At 33.3% G+C, this 14,456-nt stretch overlaps 1 protein-coding gene across 4 annotated transcripts in view; it reads right to left on the bottom strand.

Annotated features, from left to right (window-relative positions):
* Positions 1-959: 959 nt before the first annotated feature.
* Positions 960-14,456, bottom strand: part of LOC110648867 (protein ACCELERATED CELL DEATH 6) — a 47,734-nt gene continuing 34,237 nt past the window's right edge. For 3 of the 4 annotated variants that reach the window (XM_058131775.1, XM_058131776.1, XM_058131777.1), the window contains 3 exons: positions 2,688-3,208; positions 1,425-2,020; positions 960-1,341 (listed from right to left, as the gene is read on the bottom strand). In XM_058131775.1, the coding sequence (XP_057987758.1) occupies positions 1,209-1,341; positions 1,425-2,020; positions 2,688-3,208 (1,250 nt within the window). In that variant the 3' untranslated portion in view covers positions 960-1,208. Of the gene's footprint in view, positions 1,342-1,424; positions 2,021-2,687; positions 3,209-14,456 lie in introns of those variants that run through there. The other variant, XM_058131778.1, reaches the window with a different exon arrangement.

The raw sequence follows: 14,456 nt of genomic DNA, 5'->3' as shown, positions 1-14,456 counted from the left end.
ATTCTATCAAATACTTTGATTTCAATTATTATTCTAATTAATCTAACTTTTAGAATCGTTTGGAGGTATATTTTATTATACAATTATTTTTTTTTTATAAGCAAAGAATTTATTAAATGAAAAGAAAGAGCAAGCAGCGCCAAGACAGATAGGAAAACAAGACCAAAAACGTGGAAAAAAAGAGACCAAAAAACACAGCAAAAAAGGGGTTCAAATGCAAAGGGCAAGGTCAAAAAAACGGAGCAAAAATATGTTGCATCTAAGGAGCGAACCAGCTAACCCAACCAGGAGCAACAAAATCTACACCAAACACTACAGAACAAGAACATGCAGCAGCTACAATACCCTAACCAAAAACAACAGCTAGCTCCCACGGAAATTTAAAAGAAATAGAGAAGTAAAGAAGAAATCCTCATAGAACCAAATACCCAAAACAACTGCAGCTTCAAGGCAACAAAGAGAACACAAGAAAGGAGAGGAAGGCCAAAGCACAGAATCCCTCTAGCTCTAAACTTCAAGAAAACTCCAAAAAAGCAACAATGAATAAGAACCTTCCCAAACAAGACAAATAACGCGATTAAAAGGAACTGGCTGAACTAGAAGAATAGGCGCTATAAGAAAAGTCCAAATCCAAAAGAAAAGAGAGAGAAGCTTCCTTTCCTAGTGAGATTGAAGGTTCTTCCCAAACAACCTAGAAGCAAGAAAACCCCAGGATCTTGAAGCCTCGAAAGCCAACATATCATAATTGATTTGCTTGACCAAGAAATTAAGCACAACATCATCAGGTTGTGAGAACACTAAACCAAGTTGGTTACCCACTGATAATGTTTGCCATGCTTCCTTTTGAACATCAAAAGGAATAGGACCAGGGTTTCTACCATTAATTGCTTCTGCAGGCTCAAAAAATCTATTGTTGTCTATTATAAAATTATTTATTTATGGTAAATATAAATGCCAATCTTAGTAAATATATACATGAATTAAAATAAAAAGATATAACACGCCACACATATGCTATTAAGCTAATAACGAGTATATGTGTCTTTAGTGTCATAAGAAATTACCCTAATAATGAACATTTATTCCTTCTAAATGTTTTTAAAGTAAAAATGTAAAAAAGTCAGTTAAATTAAACACATCCATATGAAGGGAGACGCTATTTACATCCCATGGGATAATAGCAAGTACGTGTCTCTTTTTCCTGGCATCTAATAATACCTGATGAATCGGTTGACTTGCTCCTTCCGCCACTTGCTAAACTTTTTACACATACGTTGAAGCTTCAAATAAAGGGCAATGAACAAGAAACCCAACCAAAAAATTCCACCAGTCAGCCACGAGCTACAATAATGAATGAAAAAAAGTTAAAATAATGAAAATATTAACGGAATTAAAAGTTATATAATATATAGAAAACTACTTACAAAGTTTTTATTTGATGTTTATACTGATTAACTTCTTCTTCATCATCATCCGCCGAAAGAAATAAACTCCATGTTACCCTCATGATCGAATAAAATATGAAGTAGGAGAAGCTCAATCCAATGACACAAATGCCATATCCAATGGAAGGTGCTAGAACTGCATAAGCGCCTGTCACAAATGTAATCACCATTGCTAACATAGCGTAGAAGAGGAAGCTGAAGGCACATCTTATTAACCAATAGTATCTTTCCAGATATCCTAACATCACCAGTATAAAGTGGATGAAGACACAAGAAGTAGATAAAACCATAGCTATAGTGTCTGATATCATAAATGCTGTAAAAGCCGAATTTCCACTTAAGATAGGAGTCCCCTTCTTTAAATTGTTTTCATCACTTACATAACCTCCAGGTACGGTGAACATTGCTGCAAACGTTACTGTTGCTATAAGTGCTGCAGCTACCAAATGAGAGTCTTTAACTTTTTCAAATTTAAGTATCATATTTTCTTTTGTCTTTGACCCTTCTATGTTCTGCATTTCAATTTTCCCCAATGGTCCAGTGCCAAGATCTTTCATCCACGCTAAAATTTCATTCTGCATTTTTAAAATATTAGTTACTTTGAACAATAATTAAAAAGAATAATAAGATATAATTTCTTTTGTTTGATTAAAAAAAAAAAAAAAGAAGATATAATTTCTTTTCTACCATTTCTAAAATTATTTGTACCATTTTTTGTTGCTCAATTCAATATTTACTTAAAAGAAAGTTTTTTGGATTAGTTATTATTTACTCCTAAGATATGTTAAAAATATACTAATTAGTTATTGTATATCTAAAATTGAATTAATTAAAAGATTTCTTCACTCATTAATAAGTTCTACCTTAGTGATATTGGAATTATTGAATTCAAACCCATAATATATATATATATATATATATATATATATATATATATATATATATATATATATATATATATATATTAATAAAAGAAAAGAATAAATTATAAATTTTTCTAGTCTCACCAGGCCATATCTGCTAATAACGTTCCAGTCTAGTCTTATTCTCACACTTCCTCAAGGGTATAAAAAGTATGTAACTGAGGTTTGATTCCTTTTATTGATTACTATTGTGAAATTCTCAGTATTATAATGATCCTTAAAAAAAAAAAAAAAAGAGTTGGTGCATACGATATTTTGCTTTGAGAAGAACCATAAGGTAATATCGATCTATATAATGATAAGATGTTAGTTGGCTGACCTTTTTTAACGGAAAGTCTCTTTCATTTTGAATTTGCTTGTGCAATGTTCTCCAATGCTTGAACATATCAGTATCTCCATGTTGTATGAAAGAAGGCAAACGAGGATGACAAGCCTTATATAAATGGACAGGCGTATTTCCTTTAACATCTTTCTCATTTAAAAGATAAATCAATGATGAATTTTTGAGCACTGCTTTTAGTACTTCATCATTTTTACTGATCACTGCACAATGAATAACATTCCAGCCCCTAATATCAGTAATTTCGCAGATATTTGGACATACAGAAATGATTTCTTCCATTCCATATTGGAAGCCTCGACAGGCTGCAATGTGAAGAGCAGTCCTCTTCCAATCTTTATCAGCAATATAGGCGCTAGATATATCAATGTCTAATAGGAACTTGACCGCTAACCGTTTTCTTGTGTACACAGCATAGTGAAGTGGAGTCCATCCTTTTTCATCTATTTCTTTGGTCAACTTTCTCATTTCATAAATTAGCATGAATTGTATAAGATGTTCTGGAAGAAAGTCAACAAGAAAAAATTCATAATTATTAATATCAAAATCTTAATTTATTATCAAGTTTTTCTTAAAAATAATGACAATGAATGATACCTCTTTATTTTTTAAAATTTAAAATTTTCACCATATATTAAATATTAAAGTTAATAACATTAATTTTAAACTCTATTTGTGTCACGGAAAACAATTTGTATATGATTTTCTCAAAAAATATTTTTTAGGAAAATATTGTCCGTTATTTGGTTGCAATGTTAAATTAATGATATGAATTTATTATATATATATAAGCGTGTTCACATTTTAATATGATTATCAAAGTTTAAAAAACAGAAAATGACTACCTCTTTTAAAAAATGAAAGATATTTTCCTTAAAAATGACTTAAATTTTTTTACCAGAAAAATATTTTCTGTTGACTAGAAAAATATTTTCGATTAACTAATTTTCCTAAATGTCCCAAACGCAAGAAAATGCGAAAAATATTTTCTAAGAAAATATTTTCCATGAAACAAACAAAATCTTAGTATTATCAAATACTTGATTTTAAAAGTTATAATCAAATGTGGGTGTTCTAGAGTAAATTTATAATTTATAAAGTAAATCTAATGCTAAGCATTTTTAGGTGAAGAAGTAAATCAAATAACAATGGAAGCATGCCGGTGTGAAAATGGGAAAAGTAGCAATTTTAGTAAGTTTGGGCAAAGTTGATAATTGGGTAGTAAATCTTATGCCTAGCTGTGGGATTTTCCACACCTAGTTGTGAGATTTTCTGGACAATAAGGCAAAATTTTTTTTTAATTAATTTTAATCTCTAGTAGTTCTAATTCACCTAGGACATTTTGTGAAGACTTCCAGCAACTGTAGAAATTAAATTAAAATTAATTAGGAAGTTTCCTATTCTATTTAGTACATATTAATGTTTTCCTACTTTATCTAGAATTTAGATTTCTTCTTATTTTATTTAGGATTTTCTATTTTATTTTAGTTTATCTAAATTTCCTATTAAGTGTCATATTCTTATTAGGTTTAGGAGTCTAAAAACACTATAAATACACTTATTTACAAGTAATTTGGAGAGATAGATGGTTATCAATAAAAATACTATGGATAATTTTATCTATTTTTTACTCTTGTGTGTAGAGTGTGTTTCTATTTGAATTTCACACTATATCAAATGGTATCAAAGTAGAGAAATTGCCCCAATTGAGATGGCTTACCTTAATGGAGATGATCATTATAGTGGTTCTTACGATGGTGATTGGGAAACTAAAGCCCTTTACCATAGGAGCAAAACGTTGCAACGATGAAAGCGACGTCTAGAGTGACGAATGTATCTCAGATTCGAGCTTATTAAGAGACACCTCAAAGAAATTATAGATCATCTTGACGCTTTAGAAACTAAAACAAAGAGGAATTGGGTTGACAAAAGAAGGCCAAGATATGGTGTAGCTCGTGGTGACCCTATTTATTGACCAATTTCTACATGTAGGCAATATGTCTACCATGATGATTCAGAGGAGGAAGATGACTATAAACCATTCAAGTTCAATAGGCATGAATGGTATGGTGTTGACAGGAGAAGAAGCATGGGTTGTCTTGATATTTCTAATTTCTATGGGGATCTCAATATAGAGGAATTTTTAGATTGGATTGCGAATGTGGATAGATTCTTCGACCACGTGGATATAGTACCTGAACAACGAGCCCAATTGGTGGCTTGTCAGTTGAAAGGTGGTGCTTTTGCTTGGTGGGAATGGTTACAATCTAAAAGGAAGCAAGAAGGGAAAAGGCTAGTATGTACATGGTTTATAATAAAGTATTTGTTAGAACAAGAATTTTTGCCTCTAGATTATGAGCAAATTTTATTCTAACAAAGATTTCCTCAAGAGGAGGTCCAACCAAAGCTCTTCTTGGTTGTGAAAAAGGAAAGTGAAGAACAAAAAGAGATTCAAGATTCAACAATGCAACTTTAAGTGGATGAGCCTAAATTTGAAGAATTGAAACCTAAAACTTTAATTGAATTTTCTTTTGCTATGGTTGAAGATGAAGACCTCGAAGAATGTGTTTTGGGGAATAATGAAGATCATGCTATGGAAATTTCAATGGTACTTGAGGAAAAACAATCCATGATACAATAATGGAGATCGAAGAAACTCAAAACATGAAGATCCTCAATTTCACTTTGTTCATGTCATTATATGGTGCACATCTCCGATGAAGATTCTCTTTCTCTTCCGCTTTAAATTTCGAGGGAGGATTTATTCCAAGTGGAGAAGAATGGTGCTAGAGTTGTTATGGTTGTATTTTTAGATCATTGCAGTTTTTTTTTTTTTAAAAAGTGGAAGAGTATGATGTGGAGCAATTTTTTGGTGAAGAAGCAAGTCAAACAACAATCATGCCGATGTAAAAAGGGAGAAAAGTAGGAATTTTTTAGTATTTTTGGGTAAAGTTGATTTTTGGGCAACAAATCCCACGCCTAGCTGTGAGATTTTTCTAGACAACAGGGCAAAAAACATTTTTTTTAATTAATTTTAATCTCCAACAGTCCTAATTCACTTAGGACATCTTGTGAAAACTTCTAGCAGCTGTAGAAATTATATTATAATAAATTAAAAAGTTTCCTATTCTATTTAGTACTTATTAATATTTTTCTACTTTATCTATAATTTAGATTTTTTCCTATTTTATTTAGAACTTCCTACTTTGTAACGCCCTCACCATAGGTAGTCCGTACATTTTACTGTTTCGACAACTCATGTCTGTTCGGACAGTTAAAAATGTCTTGAACTACACCTAAACTATAGTGAGGAGGCATGAATTGAAGAAATAAATGTTAAGAAAATATAGGAAAAATTTAGAGAAAAATAAATATAAGTTTAGAGGATTTATAAATTAGTACAAAAATAATAAAAATGACCCGATATGCATTATGAAGGGCATTTCGGTCATTTCACTCCCAGAGGTGAATTTTGACCTAAATGTCAAAATAAAAATTTAGAGAATAAAATAATTAATATTAATTAAAATTTATGAAATATATTAGGAAAATGAGAAGAGAAAAGAAAAGAAAAGAAAGGAAAAGAAAAGAAAAGAAAAGAAAAAGCTTAGGAAAATTCAAAAATTTAAAGTACAAAAATTAAAAAAATTATAAATAGGCACTAGAGGATATGTGTTTATACTTTGACAAATGGAAGTATTATGCATATTATTTTTTTTGAGAATATTGTGAATATCTTATGAACATGCTTTATAGCATAAACTCAGGGGGAGCTTTTGTACAGCAAATAAATATCTTGGAAATTATGTGCATATCTTTAGGGGGAGCACTTTCGGCATACTATCTTGCTTAGATTCACATATTTACATAAACTTTCACATACTTTTATTTTTTATTATTGATTCAATTGAGTTTTGTCATCATCAAAAAGGGGGAGATTGTTAACCCCGTGTAGCTCAAAATGAGCATTGATTTTGATGATAACAAAACTCAAACAGAATCTATCTAATCCAACTTTAAAGTGATGTGTAGATTCCTTCTCTTGTTCATAAAGAATTTTTGAAGTTGCATCTAAGGAGAAAGGATACTCAAAGGCATTTCAAGACAAATCCAAGATGAGAAAAGAACAAGATTATGAAAACCAAGACCCAAAGTAAAGGTATGAAAGTCATAGAGGTAGAGATTGAGTCTTAGGACTTATGTGAAAAGAATAGATGAGAGTTTAGTCGAATGGAGCTCAAAAATGAAACTTTAATTTCTGATTATTTTTATCATGATCTTGGATACTACTATTGGAACATTATTTTAAGGTCTAAATCAATTTTTTTTTAATATTGCAAGTTGAGACATGTAGCTGTTGACTTAGTTTGCTAACTGGTTTGCTAAAATATTAGTTTGCTAATATGTTTGCTAAAACATTAGTTTACTAACTAGTTTACTACTGTTGCCAAAATTTCATTAGTTTGCTAAATGATCAGAGCTGCTCAACTTCGCACAAAAAGACAAAATAACAGTTATTTTGTCTTGAGCAGTGTGTATAACATTCCAAAAAGGTTTCAAACAGTCTAAAATGATTTGAAACTATTAATACACCTTCTTTACTTTATTTTGCACTTGATGAAAGCTTACATTTGAACTCCAACTTTGATTTTTCATTTATTGCTTTCATTCAAGAGCTTTAAAATCTTTGAGCTACCATTGGCAAATCAACTCATCTCTTCTTTATAGTTTGATTTGTATTGAGCAAGAGTGAGTGTTAAAACATTAAGTTGCATTTAAGAGAGGTTGTACAAGCACCTATTGAAGCTTGAGAGAGAGTAAGTGCTTGAGATAGCACTTGTCAAAGGTTCAAGCTGCCTTGGTAAAAGCTTGGTGTTGAAAAAGTGTAAAGGGCTTTTGGTCTCTTGCTTTTAAAAGAGCAAATAGTGGAGAGAAGACTCAAAGAGGGTTCTTTGAGAGAGTGGATGTAGGCTAGTTAAGCCGAACCACTATAAAAATCATTGTGTTTGATCTCTCTAACCTTAACCTCCTTACTTTTATGCAATTTAATTTTTATACATGACCTTGAAGTTGATTGAATATATTGAGTTGGTATATTTGAGGATTTATGAGTATGATGAGAAATTAGTTGAATGTTTTGCGATGCATGTTTTGATAGCTATAAATATTGATTAAAGCTTGACTTGCAACTTAGGAACACCTTATTGAAATACATATCACTGTCATTATATATTAAGAAGTACCTAGTTGAACAAAGCCACAATTTTTCATTAGGCTACAAGCAAGGGCCAAAAATTTGTTAAAGTCCAATTCACCCCCCTCTTAGACTATTTTGGAACAACAAATTGGTATCAGAGCCTGTCTCTCTTGCTTAGGGTGTTACAACTTTAGAGTGATCCATAATGGCTGGTTCATCTAGCAATACTGCCGGTATACCCGCACCACTAGCTGAAGGCTACTCAATCACTAGACCACCACTCTTCAATGGCACTAATTATTCATTTTGGAAAGTAAGAATGAGAAATTTCATACAATCTGTAGATATTGATGCATGGAGAATTATTAAAAATGGTCCACATGTGACTCCAAAGAATGGTCCAGGAACTACAAAAGTTCCAAAACATGAAGATGAATATGATGATAATGATTGGAAGAAAACTTCTATAAATGCTAAAGCTATTAATATTTTGCATTGCTCACTTGACCTTAATGAATACAATCGTGTTTCAGGATGTCAATCTGCTAAGGAAATTTGGGATAAGCTTGAAGTCACTTATGAAGGAACTGATGTTGTCAAAGAGTCCAAAGCAAACCTTCTTATCCGAGATTATGAGCTGTTCGAAATGAGGCCAGGAGAATCAATTGCAAATATGAGTACAAGGTTTACTGATCTTGTAAATCTTCTCAAAGCACTTGGTAAAAAATTTGAGGAAGCCGAACTTGTGAAGAAAATTCTTAAATCACTTCTAAAATCTTGGGAAGCAAAGACAACAGTTATCCAAGATACCAAAGATTTTAAAACATTCACTTATGATGAACTCATTGGTTCTCTCATTGCACATGAGATGGTGTATAAGAAAGATGAAGTTGAAAATGAGCAAAAGAAGAAGAAAAGCATTGCTCTCAAGTCAAACAAGGATGAAGATAAGAAGAAAGGAGTTGCATTCAAAGTTGACTCAAGTGACAACTCAAGTGCTTCTAGTGATGATGATGATGAAATGGCTATGCTTGCAAGAAAATTTAAAAGGGCTTTCAAGAAGGGAGGAAGTAAATATAAGAAATTCTTGAAAAAGTATACTCCCAAGGATAAACATTTCAGGGATTCAAAAGAAGAAGTTGTATGTTATGAGTGTCACAAACCTAGACATATCAAGCCCAAATGTCCATTACTCAAAAAGAAGAAAGGAAAAGAAGATAGGAGCAAGAAAGCTATGAAAGTAGTATGGAGCAACAGTGAAGAATCTTCAAATGATGAATCAAGTGACAAGGAGACTGCTCACCTTTGTATGATGGCATTTGAAGAGAAATTCGAGAGTTCACAAAAGGAAGAAGAAAGTGACAATGAGGTAAACCCCTATGAATCTCCTAATATAGAAGAACTTGAGATTGCATTTGCTAAAGTATATGATGAGTATAGAAATTACAAGAGAAAGTGCACTAAAATGAATTTAGAAATTGAATCATTGAGATCACAAAATATTGCCATGTCCAATGTGCATAAAGAAAATGAATTTTACAAAGGACAAATTGCTTTGTTTAAAGAACTAGATTTAGAGTTGAAAATCTCAAAAGAAACTTGTGAAATGCTCATTGAGGAAAACAAAGTTCTTGAAGCTAAAATAGAATCTTTGACAAATGATTTGGCAAAATTTACAAAAGGAAAAGAAACTCTAAATGTACTTCTTGGAAACCAAAGAATTTCAAATGAAAAATATGGAATTGGTTTTGATGGTTTCATGAACTATGGTAAATATAAGAATCATTTCATTAAAGCATCTACATCCTCCTTGCCTAATGTTACATGTTATTATTGCAATAAAAGAGGTCATATGATTAGTTCTTGTGTACTTAGAAAATGTCTTCTTAAGGTAAAAAAAGGTATGGGTGCCAAAGGGAACCTTACCTAAGGTCACTAACCCCCAAGGACCCAAAGTTGCTTGGGTACCTAAAGCTCAGTGATTAAATTTCAGGTTTGTTTCAAAGGGATGAAGGAAAGTGAAAAATGGTATATAGATAGTGGTTGTTCAAAGCACATGACTGGTGAAAAAGGATAAGTTTTCAAAAATCACAATGGAAGATGGAGGACATGTAAAATTTGGAGATAAAGGGAAAGGAAAAATAATTGGAAATGGCACAATTGGAACCAAACCTTGCATTGAAGATGTGTCACTTGTTGAAGGTTTGAAATATAACTTGCTAAGTGTAAGCCAACTTTGTGATAAAGGTTTTGAGGTAAAGTTTACTTCTTCTCTATGTACAATCAATAACTTAGAAAATGACACATTGTTCATTGCCAATAGATCTAATAATGTTTACTTGCTTAACATGAATAATTTTGAAACTAATCATGGTACATGTATAGTATATTTTGATAACTCTAGTTATTTGTGGCATAGAAGACTGGGTCATGCAAGCATGCATACACTCTCAAAATTGTCTAAGAAAGAACTTGTTAATGGTCTTCCTAAGATTAATTGTGAAAATGAATTTCAATGTAGAGCATGTGCACTAGGAAAGCATACTAGAGCATCTTTTAAATCTAAAAATATTGTGTCTACCACTAGGCCATTAGAATTACTTCATCTTGATTTATTTGGACCCGTATCTCCTACTAATCTTGGTGGGAAGTCATATGCTTTAGTTATTATTGATGACTATTCAAGATATACATGGACATTCTTCCTTGCTCACAAAGATGAAACTTTTGAAAAATTCACATCTTTTAGTAAAATGGTTCAATTTTAGAGATATTGTAATAAACATGAAATCAATCATAATTTTTCAGCTCCTAGAACACCACAACAAAATGGAGTTGTAGAAAGGAAAAATAGGACGTTGCAAGAAATGACTAGAACTATGTTGAATGAAAATAATTTGCCAAAGTACTTTTGGGCTGAAGCTATTAATACATCTTGCTATGTGTTGAATAGAATTTTGATTAGACCAATTTTAAAAAAGACTCCCTATGAGCTGTGGAAAGGAAGAAAACCAAACATCTCATATTTCAAAGTATTTGGTTGTAAGTGCTATATTTTAAATAACAAGAAGGATAACTTGAAGAAATTTGATGCTAAATCCGATGAAGGAATCTTTCTTGGGTATTCAACAAAGAGTAAAGCCTATAGAGTGTTCAATAGAAGAACTTTAGTTATTGAGGAAACTATTCATGTTTTGTTTAATGAGACTAACCCTTCTATCAGAAGGAAAAATATTTGTGATGATAATTGTCACAAGGGGTTTTGCGGTCTCCTGAACGAACCCTCACCGAAGTGGGAAAAAGTGAGGAGTCGCCACTTTAATTTTGTGGGAAATTAAAGAAAACCATTTGCGAAAATAAATTAAAACGAAACCACTTCAAAAACAGAGATTCTAGGTTCGGGGTCCGTAAACGGGTGGGGAAGGTGTTAGGCACCCCACCTCGTCCCTCAATGAGGGTAAGCAGATTTAACTTCAAGCTTTTTATAAACTACAATTGATAGTTAGGGGATTCGAATGGAGATGTTAATCCTCTTGGTAAAAATGAATATTTGATTTTTCACCAATTCGGGTTGCCCAGATACATAAATAAATGAGTCGACCCTTAGTGAGTTACTGTTGCATATTAGTTTTGTTTAAGGGGCCATTTTGTATATTTGTTAGAATTCAATTTGAGAATCGGATAAGAACTCTCCTTCGATCTCTTTTAGATTAAAATTAGAATTTTGGATTGAGAATCAGATAAGAACTCTCCTCCGATCTCCTTTTAAATATTTATTAAAATTTTTTAAGTGAGAATCGGATAAGAACTCTCCTCCGATCTCTTTTTAAATATTTGTTAAAATTTTTAAGTGAGAATCGGATAAGAACTCTCCTCCGATCTCTTTATAGACATTTGTTAAAATTTTTAAGTGAGAATCGGATAAGAACTCTCCTCCGATCTCTTTTTAAATATTTGTTAAAATTTTTAAGAGAGAATTGGATAAGAACTCTCCTCCGATCTCCTTTAGACATTTGTTAAAATTTTTAAGTGAGAATCGGATAAGAACTCTCCTCCGATCTCTTTTTAAATATTTGTTAAAATTTTAAGTGAGAATCTCTCCGATCTCTTTTTAAATATTTGTTAAAATTTTTAAGAGAGAATCGGATAAGAACTCTCCTCCGATCTCTTTTTAAATATTTGTTAAAATTTTAGGCTTGAGGATCGGATAAGAACTCTCTTCCGATCTCTTCTATTTTAATGGGAGTCGGATAAGGACTTTTCCGACCTATCGAAATTTGATTACAGCTATACATCATAAGAGCCTAAGACTAAGGGTTCTGGCATTCAAAGGTGCCGGGGATCGGAATAAGACTTCTTTTAACTCCTTGGTACCTCGTGACTAGACAGGGGATACCGAACTGAATTTTACCGACCTCCTAAGTGGTCGCCTAGCCAGTACCTTTTGATACCCGATCTGTTCTATTTATTTATCTGAGGTTTGGTTTTTATTTCGCCTTATGGCGTCTTACCCGATCGTCTTCTGCGTTAGCCTAATGATTCAATTTTACTATTTTCGTGACTTATTATTCAGACCTTTCATTTTTAAAGAAATGCCTTAGATATAGTTACCTACATTTTATCCAACTAGAACTCTTGCATTTAGAAGTAACGAAGATTGACAAAAGAATGGACTGATTAACAAAGAAGTAAACCCGGGAATAACCTTCTACGCATTTTTTTAACGCAATATAAACTTGGTGAAAATTACAAACACAAAAATAAAGGACATACGTAAAATTAAAACAAGCACTTGATAAAGCAGCGATATAAGCACTCACCTGTAGGAAGCCAAATCTATTGAACTAACTACGGGATCGCAAAACGTAATGGGGCTGTGGGCTGATAACCTGAAGACTAAGGTTCGCCTTAAAATGAAGAATACCTTGCTAAAATTATAATTGAGTTTGAATGAAGTTGAGCTTGGACAACTGGAATGGAAATAAAGATAACAAAGACAGAAAGTGAGAGTGTCACAGGATAATGAACGAACTGAAAATGGAGAGTTTCAGTATTCAGAAATCCCTTTACAAGAAAATACTTCAGAAAACTGGTTTCAAAAGTTTTTCTTCTGAAAGCTCAAAATAGCAGAGTAACGAACTGAATTAAGTTTCAGAGTCCCTCTGCTATATTCACTATTCATCCCTTCCCTTGAACAGTTTTTATGAAGGTATTTATAGGGATTGGGTACTCTCCATGAAGGGTCAGGATTCATTGTGAGGGAGATGGAAGGTCAGGATTTTAAAGGACATGATCTGAGGCTCAGGAATTAAAGAGAATTAGAACGAACCGCTGAGATTCCTTTCAGAATATTTATCCTTTCTCTCTTCTAATCTGACGACCCAAAATTTTCTCATCAAGGGCGATCCGAGGGCTAGGAGTGAAAGGCGCTGGTCTTGTCGTCTTCTTCTTCGATCCAAGGGCTCCGGGCTCGTCCTTACAAGTAAGATCAACGGTGGAGATTGGGATGTATAGTGCTGTCACGACATACTCTAGCGCCCGTCAGTAATGTGGGCGATTCTGAGGCGTGCGGTTGTGATCTCGTCTGCAACGCTTTAACTACCTCAGCTCCGATTATGATGACAGTTAGCGAAAGTTGTCTTGTTCTCTTTGCCCTCCGACCTCTCCTCAATTCTGGTCTTCCTAACACGCTCCTTTTTCGATCTCTATCACTCCGATCTTCCCTTTTATTGGGTTCGGTCCAGTCAAAGCATTTATTTCCCTCAATTCTCGAGGCGTCCGCTTCGTTTTCTGATTAGCAATAAATGCTCGGACCTCCTCTATATATACCTTCAATAGGGAAACTTTCTGCATTTGATTTTCTCCCCTTTTCTCCTCATTTTTCCTGTTCTAACTGCTCCGGCAACAATCCCGGACATGATAATCGCTTTTGATCTTTTTCCGGTTGCCCTTATTGTCCCTTGCCTGAAAACTTACAATCCTAGTGAATGGGAGATTATGATAACCTCATTTGATGACCGTGAGAGAACCGGACTAATTTACCGACCTGGATCGAGGACCTCGATCTTATTGATCTCGAATCGTTCGACTGATACAAATGGCGAACTGATTTCGGGTGAGAAGACTGCTAATATTCCCCTTAACACCAGTGACTGCTCCTTGGCATTCATCTGGCTCCTCACCACACTGGGTGTTCAGACAGCGGCTCAGTTTCGAGCGGTAACTTGGATGACGACCTCTCTCATTCTCATGAGAGTCATAGTCTCCCCCATCTAAGCTGTACATCTATCCGATGTCAACAGCTGGTCTCCTGGTCAAACACATCTTTTGACTCAGCCACGAGACTAGGCTTTGACATAGGCCTTTTAGATAGGATGTTCCACCGATCTTTAAAGATCGCCCTTATGATGTAATCAGACCTTTAATGTAATCCGATCTCTAGAGATCGCCCAAATGATGTAATCAGACCTTTAATGTAATCCGATCTCTAAAGATCGCCCAAATGATGTAATCCGACCTTTTGGAAATAAAATTTTATTTTGTCAATCATC

This window comes from Hevea brasiliensis, chromosome 13, assembly GCF_030052815.1.
Source record: "Hevea brasiliensis isolate MT/VB/25A 57/8 chromosome 13, ASM3005281v1, whole genome shotgun sequence".
NCBI lineage: Eukaryota > Viridiplantae > Streptophyta > Magnoliopsida > Malpighiales > Euphorbiaceae > Hevea > Hevea brasiliensis.
This window is presented reverse-complemented; position numbering and strand designations above follow the sequence as displayed.